The sequence below is a fragment of the Drosophila mauritiana genome, chromosome 2R (genome assembly GCF_004382145.1).
Source record: "Drosophila mauritiana strain mau12 chromosome 2R, ASM438214v1, whole genome shotgun sequence".
NCBI classification, from domain to species: domain Eukaryota; kingdom Metazoa; phylum Arthropoda; class Insecta; order Diptera; family Drosophilidae; genus Drosophila; species Drosophila mauritiana.
In genome coordinates this window covers 11,754,518-11,775,073 of record NC_046668.1, presented here as the reverse complement: position 1 = coordinate 11,775,073, position 20,556 = coordinate 11,754,518, and the positions used below count along the sequence as shown (strand labels likewise).

Here is a 20,556-nt window from a genome sequence, read left to right as displayed (position 1 = left end):
TCCCGGTCTGTGCTAGCTTTTCAAAGTTTTCCCAACCATTGCATGTCATTTGCATAGTTTTCATTGCCCAAAAGTCTGTTGTTGTTGTTGCTGCAGTTGCTGTAACGAGCTGTCAACAATCTTTTAGTTCGGGCCATCGGCAATGTATTTGCCAGTTTTTCAATTGAATTGTCGAACGAGTCGTTGATATCACAGGCTTTCCACTTGGCTACCCGCTCTCAGGGCCAAGATGCAAAAATATTAACTTAATTTATGAGAAGGCCTGGGCTGTTAATGTTGCAAATCGACCGACAAATTGCTTGCCATCGGCCAGTTGATTTATGGTAACTGGGTCGCCTTGCATGGGAATTTGGAAATGGTATGGATATGGGTATGGGTACGGGTGTGTATGGTATGGATATGGATATGGGCAGGGCCACAGACAATGCAACTAAATGTGCAACCTACTTTCCAATTATTCCGCAGCAGCAGCAAGGACCTTCCCGGCCGCCGCAACAACGGCAACTGTGAGCCGGGTTAACAAAGCCGGCCTGAGTGCATTTTAGCTGAATTACCGCTCTTTCTTGAGGGGCGCACAAAAAGACAAGTGGGCGGTGGTTGGGCACATGCACTGCATTCACCTGCACATGGTGGTGGCCGTGATGAAGGAGGTGGTGGCCAGGTGAAGTGAGCTGCAATGCAATGGTGGTGCCGGGTAACATGAAGTGGGTGAAGGCCTCGGTACACGCCCGAAAGCGAGTAAATGGCCTTTTGTGCCCATTGTCTGAGGCCTTTGCAACTGATGCTGCGCTGCAGCTGCGCTGTTGCAGCTCCTGCTCGGCAGCCATTATATGCCAAAATAAGGCCACTCAATGCCAGCATAAGATCTCCGCATCCTTCGCACTGAGACGCCGTTTCATTTGCAACACCTGCAAATGCAATTTTCATAATTCACTACAATTTACTAGACTTTTCTGCTAATTAGTCGCAGCTACATTTCGTTTCAGGCAATCGTAGGCGAGGCACAAGGTGCACAACTTTGGCTAATTGCAAAATAAGCAGGCCCTCATTAAATTAGAGAATATTGCCAGGGAAATCGCCTCGAGGCGGAAATCTGGACAGGCAACATCCGTTTCCGCTTCCGCTTCCGTTCCGTTTCCGTTCCCGTTCTGCAGCTAAAACATTAACCCACTAATGCCAGTTGGGCCCCGGCTCGACTCCATGATTCACTCGGTGTCACGTTAACCCATTAAGCCACAGATACAGTTGTTTGTCGGTCGGTGTCCTTGTTTTGCGGTCTAAATGCACAAAAAGCTTAGCATAAATGAGCTCTGCTCTGCTGTGTTTCGCTGTCGGTCCGCGTTTCCGGTAACAAAGCTCATTAGCGAGAGTAGCGAAAGGCAGCGAGTGCAGCGTCATCTAGCGGAAACTCGGGGGTACTATTCCCCAAAGGAGTTACCCGAAAATAGAAGGAACAAAAAAGCGAGCAGTTTTGCAAGTATTAAATCAGAACGAAGACTTGTCAGATTTGTATACAGCTCTAATTAAGTTGGCGTTCTCAGGAATGACTGTGCGAGAATTGCTCTGAGTATAGTTGGTTTTATGGTTATTTTACTTTATTACTACCATTTGGTCCTATTAGGATTTCTTGTTCAAGTGGCTTTGGTTTTCTCCCATTTAAGTTTCAGTTCTTATTGTAGTTGCCATAATTGTTCATGTGCTGTAAATATATTAGAAGCTTAAATTGCTTTGCTTATTTATATAAATTCTATTCAAAGCAACACAATTTTATCCTATCAATACTGTTGGATCTTTTATGGCCGATTTCTTATTGACAAATTCTCCTCACATTTTTCATGTAGTATTTATTTTAAAAGTTCTCCTTTGAAATCTTTTACGTTGCTCCCACCAACATTTGCCTTGATTTCCTTTTAATTCTTTAGGCAAATAATAACAAAACGAATCCAAAGATAAAGTTCAGAGCCCGCCCCATTGCTAAGTTTTCCAGATTGATGCCGTTTGTCTTTGGGCGTCTTTCCCGACTTTTCCGCATTTTCCGCCTTTTCTGACTTTTCCGACTGACTGTATGGATTTGAGTACCTGCTCGCAGAAGTGGAGCAGCAGGAAATGGGCAAAGTTGGCAAGTGGTGGGGCTGGTCTGTAGATGTGTCTTAACAATTGCTCGGGCATCTATAAACATAATTAAAGAAACTCTGGCAAATTAATTCGAGTTGAGAATTTAACAATTTGCCGAGAAAACTTTTCCCCACCGAACAATAAACAATCAAGTTGGCTTCAATGGCGACTGCCAACTGGAACTGGCAACTTTTTAATCAAGTTGAGGATGCAAATGCCGGATAGTTGGTTTATATGGCCACCTAATTGGCCGGCGTTAATAATATGTGCTTGTTACCGACTGTTAAATTGCAGAGCAACTGACGCCAGTGATTCAATTTGTCAGCTGCTTGTTGGACGTCCTTCGTCCTGCGAGGGATGGGTTTCTTGTCCTCGACTGATGTGACTTTTAGTGCCGGGCTTAATTAAAAACCCTGTTGGAGTAATCGCCGGCGTCTTGTCATTTCGCTTCTTCGCTCCTTGCAAGTAGTTGCAAAGTTCGATTTTTGTCGTCTGCGTCTGCGGTCGTTTGCCCCAAAGTGCAAAGCGTTGTCCTCCGTAAAAATCAGCCAAAGGATGAGCCGAGCCACGCGACACATGGCTTCCACTTCAGCTCAGTTCCCATGCCATCCAATCCAAGCCCACACCATACCATCTTCTCTCATCCCAGATCCCGGCCAGACTCGCTTCTAATTGAGTTGTACAAGTCGACTACTAATTGCATTCGATGCCTGCCGCTCGGCGTTGATATAATTAAATTTTATTGGCCGGCGAAGAAGCTTAAGGTGTTTTCCGGTCAGATTTATCGTCGTTCATTTTAATTAAAGTTTAATCGTGGCGGCGCCCGCTTTTCCCCACCTGTCAATTCCTTTTCCGGTATGGGGGTGTTATCTAAATTTTTAGTTCCACAAAAATACCCACCCAACTTAACTCACATAAATAAATTGAAAACAAAACACCCAGACACGAAGACACTATTACACGACCGCAACATATACATTGAAAGACATAACATTTAGAAGACTTGACATAGAGAATCGAACGGGCATAATGGTACATCAGGGCCTCGAATTGACGAACTGTGGTCTGCAGAGCGATCCCTCCAGCGAGAACGGCGATGATCCACCGTTGTTCGAAACGGTTCAGGATGGGGATCAGCCGGATCTGTGTGCCCTTTGCCTGGATCGCATACAGAATCCAGAGAAGCTTCACTGCAACCATGCGTTCTGCAAAAGCTGTTTAGCACTGTACAGGGAAGCCCGCAACTGGGTGGCCAAGCGCTGCCCAATCTGTCGGTGCAGCCTGGACATGGATAACCGGGTGTCCAGGCAGTTCCACGATGTAAGTGCTCCATGGGCAACTTAGCAAGTAACTACTAATTAGTGGGGGATTTGAAAGCATTACACCAAAAGTTAAACGTTAAAAAATCTGTCTTATGATACAATGAATGCTGCCTTAGCCAAGAAAGTACCTATCCTAATCCAGTGATCTCCTCCAGAACTGGCGTCTATTTGGTATTATGATGGTACCGCTGATGCTGCTCAGTCTGGGCCCTTTTTATTTGCTGTTGCTTTTCTGGTGAGCTCGTTTACGAAATATGTATATTTGTATTAAGATAGATGTATGCAAACTTGTCAGTGGATTTTAATTAAACGAAAAAGACATAAAATGCGAGTGGAATGTGCTTTGTTCTGGCTCGTCCTTTGTCCTTTGACCACCTTAATGAGTTTTTAGCCAGCAAGATAGATAAGCGTTTTCTTAGGAAAGCTGCTTGAATGGTGGAAGCCCAAGTTGCTGGTATCACGATTGCTCATACGCCCTGTGGTCGCCATGCCCCCATTTTAGCCACGTTTTAATTCAATTTTATGCGCCAATAAACTGATTTGGCTGCTCGCACAAAAAGTGGCTGCCACGCATGCATATTGCTCCGAAAGGAAAATAAATCTATGCTGAATCAGCCCTTTGCCATACATATACCAATATATCCCGATATCCACGAATGCCAATATTTTGTGTGCCCTTATTTGTGTTTATTTTGATGCTGTAAATCAAAATGCAGCTGGCAAAAAAGTTTTTTATATTATACAAATATTGTTGCACTTTAAAATGACCAACAAGTAAATATTGGAAAATGTGAATATTAAATGTTTATTGGCCAACACATGGATCAGTTGATACCCTCTGCGGTCTGCAGCTTGTCACTTGGTTTTGTATTTAATTGAAACTATTTTAAGTTGAAATATTCTTGTGTGACAAATGATTTTTGGGTACTTTGGAGTGTTTAAATACGGTTTCTGTGTAAAGATTTAATTTTATAAATTCATTAAAGAAATCTTAAATATGTAGCAACAATATTCATTATTTAATATGTTTATTACTGATGCGTTTTAATTCCTTTCTGTTATTCTAAGTTAAGTAATAAAATAATATATTTAAACGGCCGTAGCAATAAATAAAGTGTTTGTCATTTGCCATTGTATTCAATTGAAAGCTTAAATCTAGGGTAAAATGGGATTTATTCAAACGCAACCGCCGGGTTTTTGGCATTCATTGTTTTGGGTTTTGGCCATGTTTCGGGCCACAGTTTGTTCATTTGGCCATAATAGCTCACACATGCCACAATGCAGGGGTAAACAAATATGGCAAGCGCCGTTCGATAAGGTTTTTTTTAGCCATTTTGATTGCCAGCCAGCAGCTGCTGCCGTGAAAAACGCTCCGGAATTTCGGCCATGTCTAAATAAAGCGCTGTAAACTAATATTCAGCCCCAGGCATGGATAGTCTCGCTAGGAGAGATGCAACTGGAAACTGGCCTAATCCCATCCGCCGAAGTCGGTGGGTCGGGCTTTGGGCATCGAGTTCCATTCCAGTCGCCATTCGCCATTTGCCATTTGGTGCTCACTGTCACATCCGTTCGCACAGGATATGAAAAGGCTGATGCAGCTCTTCAGTTTTGCTGGCACTATTTTTTCCGCTATTTGTCCGATTTGTGGGCCAATCCACACTCGATTTTTCGCCTCTTTTTTCCACGGCGTTGTTTGGCTTTTGTCAGCTGGCAGGCAGGCAAATTGAAATGTTTGCCCCAGGCATCGGTTTTCCACCAAAGGACGGACCCCCGTCCCTCAGACCATCGCATCTCATCGGCTGTTTGTTTGTTGATCTTTGACACTAGGCTGTAATTGAAAGTTTTGTGTGGACATTTGAGGAGACAAAGCCAATCGATAGGGTTCGGGATCGAGAAACTGGTTCAGCGGAGCCAATCCAAATTGAATTTCGACTCGTGCCGAATGGGCGGGCAATTTGCTTTATATTCTCAATTAGTTTCGTGGGACGTGGGCGGGCTTAATTAATTTTTACATGTCCTGCCGTGACCTACAGTCCCCGCTGCAAAATTCCACCTGTCCTCATTTGTAACGCCCATTTCATGGCTGCTCGTCCTGGCAAGCGGCTTTATCGCCCGTCCGTGTCGCGACCACAATTTCATCGATAGCAAACACAGACAGCGGGGCTTTTCCAACCGCTTTTCCGCCCATTTTCCCCGACCAGGCCAGGCCCAACCCAACCGCTGGCTCATTGCCAATGCATTGTGCGCCGATTATTTTGCCGTTTATTTCGCTCTCGCCCGGCGATTTTCGTTGTATTTTCCTTTTTCACTTGTGTTTTTTGTTTTTTGTCTTGCGCTGAGTCTGTTTTCCCGGCCCGGGTTTTCATATTAAATTTTTGTCACTCTGCCATGTCTATCTTCGGCTTCGGTGCTCTCCAAATTGGCTGCTTTTCAACAAAGATGCAACATCTGTTGCCATAAGGCAACTGCTCCAGCTCCAGCTCCTGCTCCTGCTCCAAGCTGCAGGCTCCGTGCACCATCCTCGTATCGCTTTGCATATCCTTTTTGGCTCTGGTGCAAATTGCAGTGTTGGCCCGGCAAAAAGGAGCTCATGTCCCGATGTTTTCCCGGCTGTTTCTCTCGCCGCAGAAACCCAAAATCCTATTCATTATGTCGCCGGAGTAAGGGGCGCGGTTTGGAGTGGAATGGAATGGGGATCTGGGATTGCCATTTGCATGTCCTGTTTCGTTTCATTAAATGCTTGCCTTGCCGCATGCAATTACCAATTTATTTTGCCGGCGAGTGCACTTCTGGGCTGCCTCGGCTTTTTATGGAACTCCCTTGGATAAGAAATAACCCCCAAGTTTAGCGATTGCACACATGCTTAAATTGTGCCAAATTAGCTCGGTTTTTATTCTTGTTTTTTGGCTTGCCCATTTTTGTTCATTCGAATTGTGCATACTATAAATCCACGGAGCTCAGTTGTCGGACTGGATTTCCTTTGATTGACGGTGTGGGGTTAAGGATACTGGCGGTTATAACTAAATCGAGGCTTAAACAATTTCTGGAAATCTGATATAATTATTAAAATAATACAACTTGTATTACAAATCTTGTAAAATGGTAGATATTTTATCACATGTGGTCACTATCATGTTGATTTCCTATCCCTGTTAATTGCAATCGGAGCAAAGTGCTCATAGTATCCACTGACTTTGCTAATTTTATGGATCTTGAAATAAGATTCTTAATCTTCATTACCCTAACTTTGCTACGCACTTGTGTATAATGATTTCTGCCCTTTTACCACCGCCGTCGACCCTAATGATATAATTAATTAGTCGACCTGTGTGCGGGACGTCCTTTGACCCCAGCTGCTGCATTTGTTTTTGCCAGCTGCTTGCACACGCTCCTGATTGTTGTTGTTGTTACCTCAGCATATCCCCATGTCCTGGCTGGCTTCGTTCGGTGTCCACCTTCCACCGTTCGCCATGCAACCATGCAACTTCCAGAATCCGGAATCCCTGGTGCCGAGCCGTGCATTGTTTGCTCTGATTGCCGGCGTGGCAGAAACTGAAACCGAGGCAACGACCTCTGGCTGGTTGTCAAAGATTAAGCAAACCGGGCTAAGCGGACAAGCAAACACTCGCACTCGAGGGCATTTGGCAGGTCCTGCCAGGGTGGTTGGGATCGGCGGGGTTGGTGGGGTGATAAGGGGTTGGGGTGGAAAGGGGCCAGGATGGCAGGATGCACACGGCAATGGCTGCATTTAGTGTGTAATAAATTTCCTTTTAATTTACTAAATGTGTTTGCGACTGTCCAGAGCCCATGCTAGATGTCCAGTGTTCCTAGTCCTGTGTCCTATGTCCTGCGACCAGGTTCCCATATCCTGCGCGTGAAGCGGACAAATGGCTGCGGAAGACGGATGATGCAATTGTCTGGCTTGACTCTTAATTGCTTCTGCTCCTTGCCACTCGGGGTTCGAAGTTTTTTGGCTGCCAATTATGCAAATGCAAATGCAGATGCAGATGCAAAGCGAAATGTTTGCTGTCAGGCAATTGAATTTGCAAAACCAGTTGCCAATGGTCGAGGCGATGATGATTTTGTGGCCATAATGATTTGTTGCTGTGGTTCTCGTTTGTCCATCTGCCTGACTGACCGCACAATTTCCTGTCATTAGGGTCGGACATGTGCTGCTCCTCCGTGGGATCGTGTCGAGTCCAGCCCGATTCGCCTCCAGGAGCAGCTTGAAACGAAGCGTATTGTGTATTTATGAAAGCATTTAAAATGCATGCCCGGAGCAGCCCAAAACCCGCTGTCATAATTTCACATTAACCTACTTCCAAAAAATGAGCAGCATCTGTCTCGCTCCCGCCATGCTGCGTCCCTTTTTCCAGCTCATTAGCTGGCAGCCAGGATTCTGGCGTTTAATTATGTCACACCCCGGTCACATCCTGCATGTTGACATGTGTGTGCGAGTTGTCAGCGTGGATTCATCAAACATGCAGCGGAATTGCTCCCTGGTCAACTGGCCCGCCTTCTCACGCCGTCTCGCTCCCCCTGATTTCCTGTCTCTGTCCCTCTGGGCAGGACATCAAAACTGCCGGCCATAAACTCTCCAATTAGATTTATGTAGGTGTGCGACTGTGTGTGCAAGTGTATGAGTGTGGGTTGCCAATCAATTTTTAATGAGTTTGAAATTGTTTGGCCATGGAACAATGGCTAATGTTGGCCAACAAAGTTTTATGGCATGCAGGAGTTCTCCTCGAGATCATATAAGTGAGTTTAGGGATCTATTGTTGCGATGATAGCAAAGTTTAGTCACAATATATGCAAAATAGTACTTGCTCTTAAGGGTCCTAAATTGTTATATTAAACAAATATATTGTTTTAAATTGGCTTTTTAATGTGTCTTTTTATTGTGCACTTGACATCTTTATTCATGTTTTGTTCATGATTCTAGAAACCATATATTATGTTTTGTCACAAGCATACTTAACCTTGATTAAACAAATTTAGATTATATTAATTTTACCAACGAAAGCTTTAAATTCCTTTCTATTTTGTTCTCTCCCCAGGAATATCCAGTTTATTTTTAAATTATTTATCTGTTCCAACTTTAAACTGTAATTCAATTAACATGGCCAAGTCTTCGACTGCTCGGCTGACTTAATTGGCTCACTGACTTATATAAGAAACAGGCCCACTGAGTAAATGGGTAAAGGAGGACAGTGAAAAACGCCAGATAGGGGACAGCAGGTGTTCTGGACTTGGCCAAGTTAATGCTCGCCTAAGCCCCGCAACTGCAAACATCATTAGCCAATATTATATGCATTAAATTTTATGCCCAAATGGCCCAGAAAGGGGGTGGCAAGTGGGTGGTTCAATGGTGTGGCGGCCGGGGCTTTGCTGGCAACGTTGAGTTTTCTGCTGGCAAGGCAAACTTTTCTTTGGCCGTAGTTAAAAATGTAAATATCAGTTGTGGCTTAATGCGGACGGCGGTTGCTTTGGTCCTGGTCTTGCTATGGGTATGGGTGTGGGTCTGGGTCTGGGTTTGGATGTGGGTGAATGGGAATGCCAGGGCGTGGGCTTGAGTTGGGACTCCCGAACTCGGAGTTCGGTTCAACCACAAGCTTGGGCTCTGCCAGCGTTGGGTGGCTGGAAGGCAGGAGAGCCCGGCATACAAATTGTCTAATCCCACATAGTTCTTGCCACCTTGCAACTGGCAGTGGCAAAACTTTGTCATTATGTTTGCGCAGCTTCCCTGCTCTTTCCCACCGAACATTTGCCTGTGTGTGTGAGTGAGTGTGTTTGGGCCAAAAAATCTAAGCCACTTGGCCAGATCAGAGCGGAGTTTTGCATAAGCCAAGTCCACTGCATATTTCGAAACAAATGTGCAAAGTTTAAATTGTTTACTAAATAAATATTTTGCAGACACCGAAGAAAATGCGCTGCAACACAGAGCCACATTTAATTTTGCTTCATTTCATTTGTTTTGGCCGAGCTCCTTGCTCGCAAAAAAGTCTATTAAATTTTGCTAATGATGTCAGTTATGTTCTGGCTGCTCTACACGAAATTCAGTTATGGCCAACTTTAGCACTTCCAGGCACACACACTCACACACACACACATACATGTGTGGCAGAAATTTATTATTGCCCGGCGAATAATTTTAATTAATTATGCCAGGGAAAAATATGCGCTGCTCTCGAAAGTATGCCACGAATTTTGTGCCATCTTGCGGCTTGCAGTTCGTGTTTTTTGCAGCTGCTGCTTCATTGGCGACAAAGACCGCCGCGTATACCGCTTTCCACCGCTGGCACTTTTTTAATTAGAGGCAGCCACAAAAGGGTTTTCCTCCATGTTTTCCCACAGCTGCTAAGATTTTTTAGTCATTTTCAAAGAGCACAGGCACGCCCTTAAATAGTAGTAAAAAAAAGAGGAGATGCAGGTAAGGCAAGGAGAATTTAATGCAGTCGAATTCTTGTTCATAACTGGCCATGTTAAAATTGTATATCAAATTGCTTAGTCAACTGACTACTTTAATTTCTAAAACTGATTTTTTTGGGCAGACTAATCTCCTTGTCGGGCGCAACTATAACACCCTTTTGGGTAGTTTTGCGCCATGATATGCTAATTAAAATAAAAGTGGCACCCTTCCACTGCGAGTTTGCACAGCTTTTGACACACATAATTCCAGGGTAGCGGCTGCAGTTGCTGCTCTTCACAAATATTTACACGTGCTTAATGCGTTCGACGTGTTTGCGTTTTATTTGTTTTACTTTTGCAGCAGCAGCACTGCCCCTTTGCCCCTTTTTGTGCTCATTTAAATATTTACTTTAGCCGGAGTTTTCGTCCTTTTGTTTGGGTGTTTTCCGTCGGGTTTTTGTCCTTAAAGCGAAATTAATTTAAGTAATGCGTCGGCCAGTGCCATTTAGGGATTGGTTTTCCAACCAAATCCTTTTTAATATGCCCGACACATTTTTCATTTGTCATGGAGAGCCAACCCGAAAGCCACATCACACACACTCCAATCCTTCGAATTGGCCAAAATACAAACCTGTTATTTGTATTTTGTTAGATTTGGGGGGTTGTGGGTGGTGGGGGCAGGCAAAGTTTTGGGGCGTATGGGCTGTCAACGAACTTAGCGTTATCGTCATTATCAGCATTCGCTTTTCCGACCCGCATCGTCAGCTGTTCCGTTTGTTTTTCCACAACGGCTTGCGATTTTCGCAGCAAAGAGGAGAAGCAACACAAAAAAAAATTGGCTTGCATATCAGCGCTATCGCTATCAATCGACACTTTTTTTCTCGCAAGTTGTCGAGGACTTTTCCTCGGCTTTTCCACCTTCCAGCCTTACCCAGGTTACTCAATCAACTTGCAGCTTTTAGCTTAGCCCTTTTCGCCGGCACAAAATCAAATTTCATTTCCCACCGAGTTTCCTTCGAGCGGGCTTTTAGTTTTACTTTGTTCGTGACACATTCCATCGACAGTTTGCGCTGCAAGGACGAAAACAGCGACAATGCAGAGCGGTCATTAATCATTCGGCTTCGCCTTTGGGCCAACAGAAAATGGGAAAAGCGGAAAAACAAGATAGGGGAGGGGGGGGGATTGGTTGGAGGTGAACAGGGCCAGGAAAATGAAAAAGCGTAGCTACACCGTGATTGAAAACTAGATAATTTAACACGGCATGTGTTGATTGTTGTTGCAGAGCAAGCGAGACGCCATGTCGTGGTGCGAAAGAGCAGGCAAACAAACTGCAGGCGGTATTTAAATTCAAATTGGCTCAGTGGGCAATGCAAGCAAGTTCCGCGGAAAAGGGGGTTGGAAAAGGGCGCTGGAAAAACAAGGTCGGACAATTAGTCAGGTAATTGACTGACTAGAAAGCAATGCCACAAATAAAAGGTTTAATTTTCATTTAATCGAAATTATTAAAAAACTGCTAAAAAACTAGCAAGGAAAATTGGAAAACATGCAAAATTGATTACAAAATAATAATAAACACTTTTCAACATTGATGTGGCATAATTTTAGACACCTTTGGGTTAAATTAATTAAATACCACAAGTTATTTGAATTAATCAAATACCAACCGTTTTTTTGTTATTATTGGTAGTCCGTAAATATGAAAGTATATATGAAAAATATATATAAATGCAAAGGGCGTAAGGGATGATAGAAGCCCTTTGAATGGGCAGACATGAGATATAGAAAAATGGTCAGCGAATGAATCACTTTAATTAAATGGCATCCAGATATGCTGCCCAGCAAGTGGACGTACATATGAGCCGTGCAATTAGTCCGGTGTCCGAGTCGGACTCCTTTTTGATTAATAAGCGCCCCCGCTGACTTTAGCCGACTTTTCCTTCGTCGTGGGTTCTTCCCATTTTCTTTCTTTTCGCTGGCACGAAGGGAAAACAAATTTGCCTTCATTCAACATTTCAACATTTGACGTATGCCGGGTATCTCGAATTAAAGCTGCTCAGATTTCGCAGCAAGTGGCTCCTGCCCACTTGCTCCACTCCAACTGGCGCCCCAGCTGCCAGTGGCTTTTGTCTCTGAGCCGCTTTTGTTTGTTGTGTAATCTATGCGCTCCATGGCACAGCTGTTTGTCCACCCGCCCATCGTGCCACAGAAAAACGGGGCAAGAAAAATGCCAACAATTAAGTGGCCAACAGTGCCGCAATGTAGGCAATGCATTAATTTAATTAAAAGCGCTCGCCGGCGGCGAAATTTGAAAATTGTGTAAATTCAACGTATTTAGAAAACACTCGAGAGCGTTTAGTGCTCGAGGTGCTAAGCCCACAGTATATCTACTGTATATATATATATATAAGGGAATATATGTAACCCTAGAGGCCCCCGATTCCACGCCTCTGGCCAAGACAAAGGTCAGTAGCCTCATCAGCAGGCCTCTCTTCTGGGGCTCTCTTACCCGGATTTCGCTCTCTTGCAAAGCTCCGATATGCAAGCGGTGGCTAATTAAATGCAGCATCCCAAAAAGCCGAGCGCTTGCCGAGCGTTTTTTGTTTACATTTCCCCTCCGAACTTTCCACTCTCGCCCTGCGCACTGTGCTCTCCCAGCTTTTGTCCCAAAACGATTCGCGAGCATTCGGCTCACGAAGCGGAAGCAGAGACCACGTCGGAATCGTGCATCTTGTGGATACGCAGCATCCCACGGATTCATTTCGCTGCAGAACTCGCTCGTGTCAAGTTGCTTGAGCGGCTGAAACCGCTGGCTGGCTGGCTCACTGGCTGGCGAAACGGAAAAGGGCCAGTTGGCCAGAGGTTAGCCCATCTCAGTCGCCAAGTCCGAGCTCCCAATCAATATTCGGAGCAACAGCCGGCGGCCAGGCTTTAAGTTGAGCGATGATGACAGCTGCGGTGGCGACCACTTAAAGTCGCCGGCGGCCAAAAACACCGGAAGCAGCTAAGCGGAAATTGGAAAAGCCCCCCTCGCCGAGCTCTGGAAATACTCCTCCTGGCATGTAAGTAAGCGTGTTTAAATCATCCGAGCATCGAGTTGCGGGTTCCGAGTGTCGAGGAGTCGAGTGTGCGTGTGTGTAGCATAATTTTAAGCTGCCAGTGGAAAATATGTTGCGTGAGTGAGCCAGATAAATGAGTTCCCCGAGGAAATTGCTGGTAATGCCATCTCGGCCGATCTCGGGGGAGGTGTGTACGCTTCTCCTGGACCTGTGCTAAATCAATTAAATGGCTAAATGGCTGTATGGCAGTTGAAGCCATGGCCCCATAAATTACCATCTATGACAGCCATAATCTGTTTCACTTTCGCTTTTTTATGGGCCTGCCTTTTCATATTTTTGAAAACGTGAAATTTATGAGCTCCCACGACAAAAGCCAGTAAAGTTTCAATAAATTATGCGCTGCAAAAGTTTTCCACTCTCACAGATTGTTATTTATTTGCCATCAATATTAGCATAATCAGGCCAAAAAATAAGACGGCATATGGCATTCGGCACAATCAACAATGTCGGTTGCCAGATGAAAAGCAGAACCGAATGGCAAAGAAAAGAAGTGAAATGAAATGAATTAAATAAAAATAAACACACACACACACTTACACACTTATACCGAAGGAGCGAACCTCGGGGCGGGCAAACAAACGCGTGAGAAACCAAATTGAATTGAATTGCTTGACATGACGACAGTGGCCCAACTCCCAGGCTCATTTCTCAGTCCTGAGACTCTGCTTTTCGGTCTGGTTATGCCATTGAAACTGGCACTAGGCTGCAAGGCAACGCCCCCACCCATCAGCCACCCACTAGCCACCCATTATCCACCCACCACCCCAAAACCACCCCCACCACACACATCAAGCAACACACACGACTGCTGTGGGGTTTCGTATGCGACTTTTGGGTAAAATTTTATAGCAATTTATTTGCTCTCCGCTGGCAAAAGGAACTTCTCAGTGCGAGTCCTGGGATCCTGAGAAGGGGTGTGGGCGTTGGGTGTGGGGGCGTGGCATCATTACAATTTGAAGCCACGCCTGGTCGTGCCTTCATTTGGGTCCAGAAATAAATGCCTTTTGCACTTACACATGCTTGCTCGCATGCAATGTACATAGATACATAGATAGTCGGATAGTCAGAGATACAAGGATACAGAAGGATACAAGAGGAATCCGGGCACATCATTACTTATTTATGACTATTTGATTGCACAGCCGTGGGGTTGAGTGAATCGAGTTTAGCATTCTGGCAGGGGTGTTTAATTATAATTATCTTAGCATAGCGCAAAATGCGCTAGCCGCCACTTGTTGATGGATTTTTATTTATTTAAATTCCACTCATTTTATTGACGCCCCCCGTTTGACTGTGGCACTGATTTAAATGGAAGAGCGGGTCACTTCCGTTCCGGAGCTGGCCGATAAGCCCTCATTATCATTTTCGACGAGGGGCTCGCACACATTTCGATAATGAAATGTCTGACATGCACCCGCACACTCGAGCGCAAAACACACAGAATCGAGAGGCGAGCACCGAGGAGCACAGAACACAGAACGCAGAACTCAGAACACAGAACATACACAAAGTGAGCTCATTGTGGCAGATAGAGATACACAGATGGAACAGATTCGGATACAGATACTCCACGCACTGATTTCAGTTTGCTCTGCCAATTGTTGGCAGGCACGAACACTGCTCTAATCTCGGCAAACGCAGATGCAGATACAGATACAGATGCAGATACAGATACAGATGTACATGCACACATAGTCATACTTATATTCAGGCCGAGACTCAGATAGATAGATATGCGGATACATTCGTATTCGGGGCTGCCTGCATTTGAAATGCTTCTGTTCTGGCGGACGGAAATCGTTTATTAAACATTCAACTCTAGAACAGAGAGTACCACCGTTCCGTATCTGTACTTGCAGCAGTATCTGTATCTGAATGTATGGCATTTCCATCTCGCGCAGCTCGTTTATTTCAATTACTTCATACGAGCAAAGCGGCATTTCGTCTGCCAATTTTCCAATTGAATTGTCTTTAATATATTAATAATAATGCCAGGCCCGGCCCGACTTGTGACGATGTTGGTTTATTAGCAGGTCCTTGGACGAGTCCTTGCACCGTCCTCGCCTGCCGCGAATTAGTCACAATCGATTTAGCAGCTCGTTACGCCAGACCGCCAAAAACACGACGGCATAAAACCAGAAAAGGCAGCCAAATAGGCCTAAATATGTTCACGCATCAACTAAATTAGCTTTTGGCTTTTCGAGGAATAGAGTTACTGTATGGGTGCGGGGTATTTGAAGGCACAAGTAAACTTGAAGAAACTTAGAGGGGGTAACACTTTAACTGCAAATGGTGAGCTATTAGATTACAACTATTGCTTAAAGAACGCAAAGCTTTCTGAGAATTTAAAGATATTTCAACTGCAATGTTTGGCCTGAAGACTTAAAATGATGAATCGCCTTGTTCTTTACTTAAAAACATGTTCCTAATGCAGTTAACCATAGTTTAGCTACAAAACTTTAACCCAATTAGCCTAAGGCCAATATCAATGAACGGTTTTAATGGAACGTTGCTGTAGTTTCTTATTTTTGCACATAATCTCAGGGCTTAAGCCACCGGCCATGAATAATCATAGACCCCCCGCCCATAATTTTCATTATCCCCCCCTATTTGTTACAAATCCGAAGCAAAAAAGGAGAGCCACAAAAACCAGAAAAACCCCTAAAAGCCGATGCTTGGCCAGAACTAAATACCGTTATCGCTTAAAAAATTATGATGCAGATGGGAAAAGTGTACGGGGGGAAATGAAAAACTTTTCAAAACAAAACTGTGCGGTTTCACTTTGTTAACAGCTCAGAGAATGTTTGCCTCGGTTCGCCATGGGCTTCTAATTCCAGCGGGCTGGGAAATATGGGTGGCTGGTATATAGAATCCGGATCAGGAGCCGGACCAACAACAACAGCCGCAAATAATGCAGACAATCTTTTAAAAGACCACAAAGTTGGACGCCATATGTGTGTGTGTGTGTGTGTATATTGGCATATTATGAATTTTCATAACTTTTCCTGCAAAAATGTAAGCTGCACGACCAGTTACACTCACGGAGTAAAAACATTGGGCGAAAACTTTCGATATTTTATAGAATTTTTATGGCCCTGCGGGCTGCTGGCTGCTTGCGTGGGTGGATCGAAAAGTTGTAACTAAAATATTCTGTTCAACTCACGTGGGAGAGATGAACAAAGCTACAGCATACTTTTGCAGGGGGCGCAGGATCGGGATACTTTGTGCAGAGTGCACCGCATCAATAAATGGCCGCAGGACCTCGTATTTGTTTGCCAGCTCACCCGATTTTCCATTTCCCCAGCCGGCTACTTGTACTTGTACCTTTTCTTATACCATCCGTCGATTCCCCCGGCAGAGATCAAACAACTCCTGACGTGCCTTTGCATAATCCTGCCACGGTCAGCGGCAGTTGGAGCACGTCCTGGCCCAGGACGCCTTTGTTGCTTGTTTTCGCCTTGGCTTTAATCATATTTCCATCGGGCACACACTGCGCATACTGAACAGCCCGTCGTCGTCGTCGTCGGTGAAGCTGCCTCCAATAGTTCCGCTGCCCCGACTTTTTGTCAACTTTTTGTGCCGGATAATTTTTTAATCCCCGCAAAGAGAAAGGATGCTGCCGCCTCGTTGCAGCCATCAAAATGTCCTCGATGCATGCGAATGGCTGCGGGCGAGTGTGGCACGTACTCGATGATGACTTGCCAGCTTTGGCAGCCAACACGCCCACAACTTAACATTATTGGCCAGCTCATTGTGCACTGACAATAAATGATGTAGGCGAAAAAGTTATTTCTCAAATATACCTCAAGTAATAATATAATATTTGAGATCTTACGAGTTTTTTTAATGAATATTATTCAATATTTTATTGTTGATCTAATGCAAATTAGAATATCTTTCTTTCGGTGTAGCTCCATTGTTTCATTTTCAGTGATTTCCCAGCTCCTCGATGTTTGCTCTTCTTACCATCAGGCGGACAAATCGCCTCAAGTACTTTAGTTTGCCACCCACGCAGCCCACCTCGTTTTTCCAACATTTCCGCTGGCGGATGTTGGGGCGAGTTTCAAGTAAATTAACGTTAATTAACGGAAGTTTGCCGGCAAAGCGCCACCTGGCGGCGGTAGAATTCGTAATGGTGCTATGCTCATTTGCCTAGAGGTTGACAAATTAGTTGAAAGTGGGGTTCGGCCGTTGGGTGGATGGCTCTTTGGGTGGTGCAACGAACAGCTGTAAGTTCCGGTACTCACACACACTCATTCAGACGCACACACACACACACGGAGACTTCTTCTCGAAATGGTGGACATGGTTCAGGGATCGGGACTTGGCTTTTGCCATTTGGGCCCCAGCATCCGCACATACTCGCATATTCAATGCGCACTCAAGACAATGGGAACTTATAGCATGCTTCAGATACTACCGAACACCATACCCACCCCCCTCCCCCCATCGACCACGCCCCTTTCAATGAGCTAAGCCAAACAATGGCGACAAACAATTGAAATCTGTGCGCTTTGTTTTAGGCCACAGCATCCACGCTTGGCAACCTTTTTGCCCACTGAAAAGGTTTGTCCTCGCCAGTCGGCGGGGGTTGTCTCTGATCCCCCCTTAAAACCCCCTCGTCACCCCCCTGGCTAGCACAGTGGCCAGCAGTCCGGCAATTTGCTGGCGAAAACAGAAATTTGTACAGATTTTAATTAAGGCCGCAAGGAGACAGCATCGACTGCAGAAAAGAAATCGCCTGGCGACGAGTGACGAAGGACAATCATAATTGCGGAAGCCAGCCAAGAGGAGGATTGCGGGGATTGCGAGGATTGGGAGGGTTGAGAGGGTCTCTCGGCGCACTGGCGAAAAGCGAAAAAATGTATTTGAAAAATCGCTAAAAAGCAAACGCCGGGCAAACAATGCACTCGGAATGCGGGACCATCGTCGCACCCCTCATTTATGCCCTGAAATCTCCATTGAAAACGACACGGGATTTGTGTATGAGAAATTAATTATCGCATAATTTTATGGCTCACTGACATCTGAAGAGTTTCATTTACCACTTTTTGACAGATTTCGGTTGCTCCGCCTTTGGCACTGCATCCTTTGTCGTCCCTCCGCGCTCGTCCTGTGCCCCTGCCACCTCCTGATTCCTGATTGATTGGTGCATTTCAGGGGGAAACCGGGTTAAGGGTCTTCAAAAAGGGTTTTTAGCGCACAGAGTGCGGTTAGAGCTTTTGAGTGGGCAACTTGGCCTGGTGTGGCGAATGTGATTCGAGTTGGATTTTTGCCTTAAAAGTTTTACTTCATCATGCTTTTGAAACTGATATCTTAATATATTTTCAACAGAACTCTTATAACTATACCTATTTCATTAAAAGTTTTAAAAAAATTACAAGACCGTGGTTATTACTTATTCCTATACGCTCTTCCCAATATTTCAAGTTTTGCTTTGCACACTACAATACTTATATTAATTAACAGTTATTGAAACCTATGTTTTCATTCCCCAACACTCCCTTACAATTGTATACATCCATCGAGGTTTCGACCTAACCAAATTATTGAGGAAACCATAGACGTGGCCTCGAGAATATCATATTTAATCCCATGTTTTCCCCCAGGGTTTCCGTCTTGAGTGGGTTTCCTTCTGGGAATGATTCGCTGGTGTAGTTTCGGTATAATGGTTACTTGAAATTCCAAACGCACAAGGGCCACGCCCACGCAGCTCGATTTCGAGGCCATTATCTGAATTTGTTTGTAAATCATTGCCAAATGTTAATTCAATGGCTCAATCACTGCCAGGACGCGATGCTCCCTTTTTTCCAAAGCGGGAGGGGAGCAGCCAAGTTCAATGCCAAGTGGTTGGGGTTGCTCGCTACCTTCGCTCACTCTTTCTCCCCCCGATTCTTGGTCTCTTTCGCTGGTCTCATTGTTGGTCTCGTATATTCCCACTTGATCTGTTTGCCATTTGAAGAACACTGGGAACAACAAGGGGTAAGAATCTGTTCCGATCCTTGGAACTTTCAGATTACAAAAGACTTGGTTGCACACTTTAGGAGCTTCTCATAGTTGATTCTAATCCCTCAAACTTCTGTGGAATGAACCACTATCTCCTATTATGAAGTAATATTTTTTCAGCGTGTAGGAATGGCGAATAAAAACGCCAGAGTGTTCCATGCTGGTGGTTGTCCTTGTGCGAGTGCCTATATTCTTTGTGCGAGCATCGCGATATTCAACAGATGTTGTAATTGCTCATAAAACTCGATGACGCTGCCCCATTTGGAGGCAGGCGGAGGATGAGGAGGAGGAGGTGGAAGCGGAGGAGCGGCAAACGCTTGCATATGGCAGTGGCATCTTCCCCGCATGGTGCCCCATGGATATAAATTATATTTAAAGATGTACGGATGAGCGGAGTGGTGGAGGAGGGGCAGCAGGCGGGCAGCTTGACATCAGCATTCATACGTCAGAAACCGAAAACGATGAAAGCGTGAGGAATAGAGAACGGAGAAAATTTGCATATGCTGAATGCTGCTGAATGGTGAATCTGAATCTCAGCCCATGCTCATCTGCGCTCCATGCCTTTGTTTTCCCTTTGAAATTTCAAATATTTAGCTGCGCGCTCAGCAAATCCGTTTTTTGCTCGCCTAATTTTTATGCACCCTACCTTTTTGGTGGCATTTCGCCTGCTGTGACGCAAGCAAAAGGATTTCCGTGCCCAAATCCCAGGGTCCAACGAAAAAAAAATGACATGCCACTGACATGTGTTTCGCAAATGTTGTTTTCCCTGTCTATCTCTCTCTCTTTCTCTGTCTCTGCTTTTTCCTTATTTTTGCAGATTTTATTGTCGCTTCTTGAGCATAAAATACGTAGTTCTAATAGGCGATAAAGTAAAAAAAGAACCGAATTATGAATAATTTGTGAGCAAGAGGGTTTGGAGAGTCTCAGTCCATCTTGCTCTGGCAGGCGCAACAAGCGATCACTGATAAGCAGAGAACCGTAATGGAAGCGAAACAACCACTCGCTCTCTTGCGCTCTCTGTTCCTTTCCCGTGTTCCCCTGTTCCGTTTCAATTATAAAATTTTCGACCGTTTCTTTTGCCTTTTACAGTTGTGCGGCACACACAGTTGTTCGTCGTCAGCGGTGGTGAACGGAGTGGAGCGGAGCGGTTCGGAACGAAACGGGGTATTTGGGTGAAGGCCAAAGGATGTGTCCATCCCCCCTCCCGGAATCAGTACCATATCACTCAGCCCAAATGTGAAGGAAAGGAAAATTGGAAGCCCTATGCGGATGGGATAGTATGGCTGCGAGAAAGACCTATCAATTAGGCCATATAACTGCCCTCAATCGCGTGAAATGTCAAATCAAGCAGCTACTTCGGCCGCCCCCTGCGCGATAAAGAGAACTATACAGCAAATTAAGCGATCCGCGTCTGTTAATTGAAGTGCCTGGAAGGCAAACAGATCGAGTGACTGGAACTGGAGATTGGAATTTCATTCGGGTGAGTTTTATACGCAGATATCTCGGTCAGATCCAATCCAGGGTTTACTCATCACAGTAATTTAAGTACTTTGCCTGCCACATGGCCACGTACATGTACGCACACATGG

At 45.0% G+C, this 20,556-nt stretch overlaps 1 protein-coding gene across 4 annotated transcripts; it reads left to right on the top strand.

Annotated features, from left to right (window-relative positions):
• The first annotated feature begins 2,970 nt into the window (after window positions 1–2,970).
• LOC117137200 (E3 ubiquitin-protein ligase RNF125) lies at window positions 2,971–3,768 on the top strand. 4 transcript variants are annotated; one of them, XM_033298550.1, is made up of 2 exons: window positions 2,971–3,435; window positions 3,593–3,768. In XM_033298550.1, the coding sequence occupies exons 1-2, from the start codon at window positions 3,145–3,147 to the stop codon at window positions 3,674–3,676; spliced, it is 375 nt and encodes a 124-aa protein (XP_033154441.1). In that variant the 5' UTR covers window positions 2,971–3,144; the 3' UTR covers window positions 3,677–3,768. The 4 variants fall into 4 exon arrangements, with proteins under 4 accessions (XP_033154441.1, XP_033154444.1, XP_033154442.1 ...); XM_033298553.1 differs by having other exon boundaries at window positions 3,580–3,669; XM_033298551.1 differs by having other exon boundaries at window positions 3,554–3,669.
• Window positions 3,769–20,556: the final 16,788 nt, after the last annotated feature.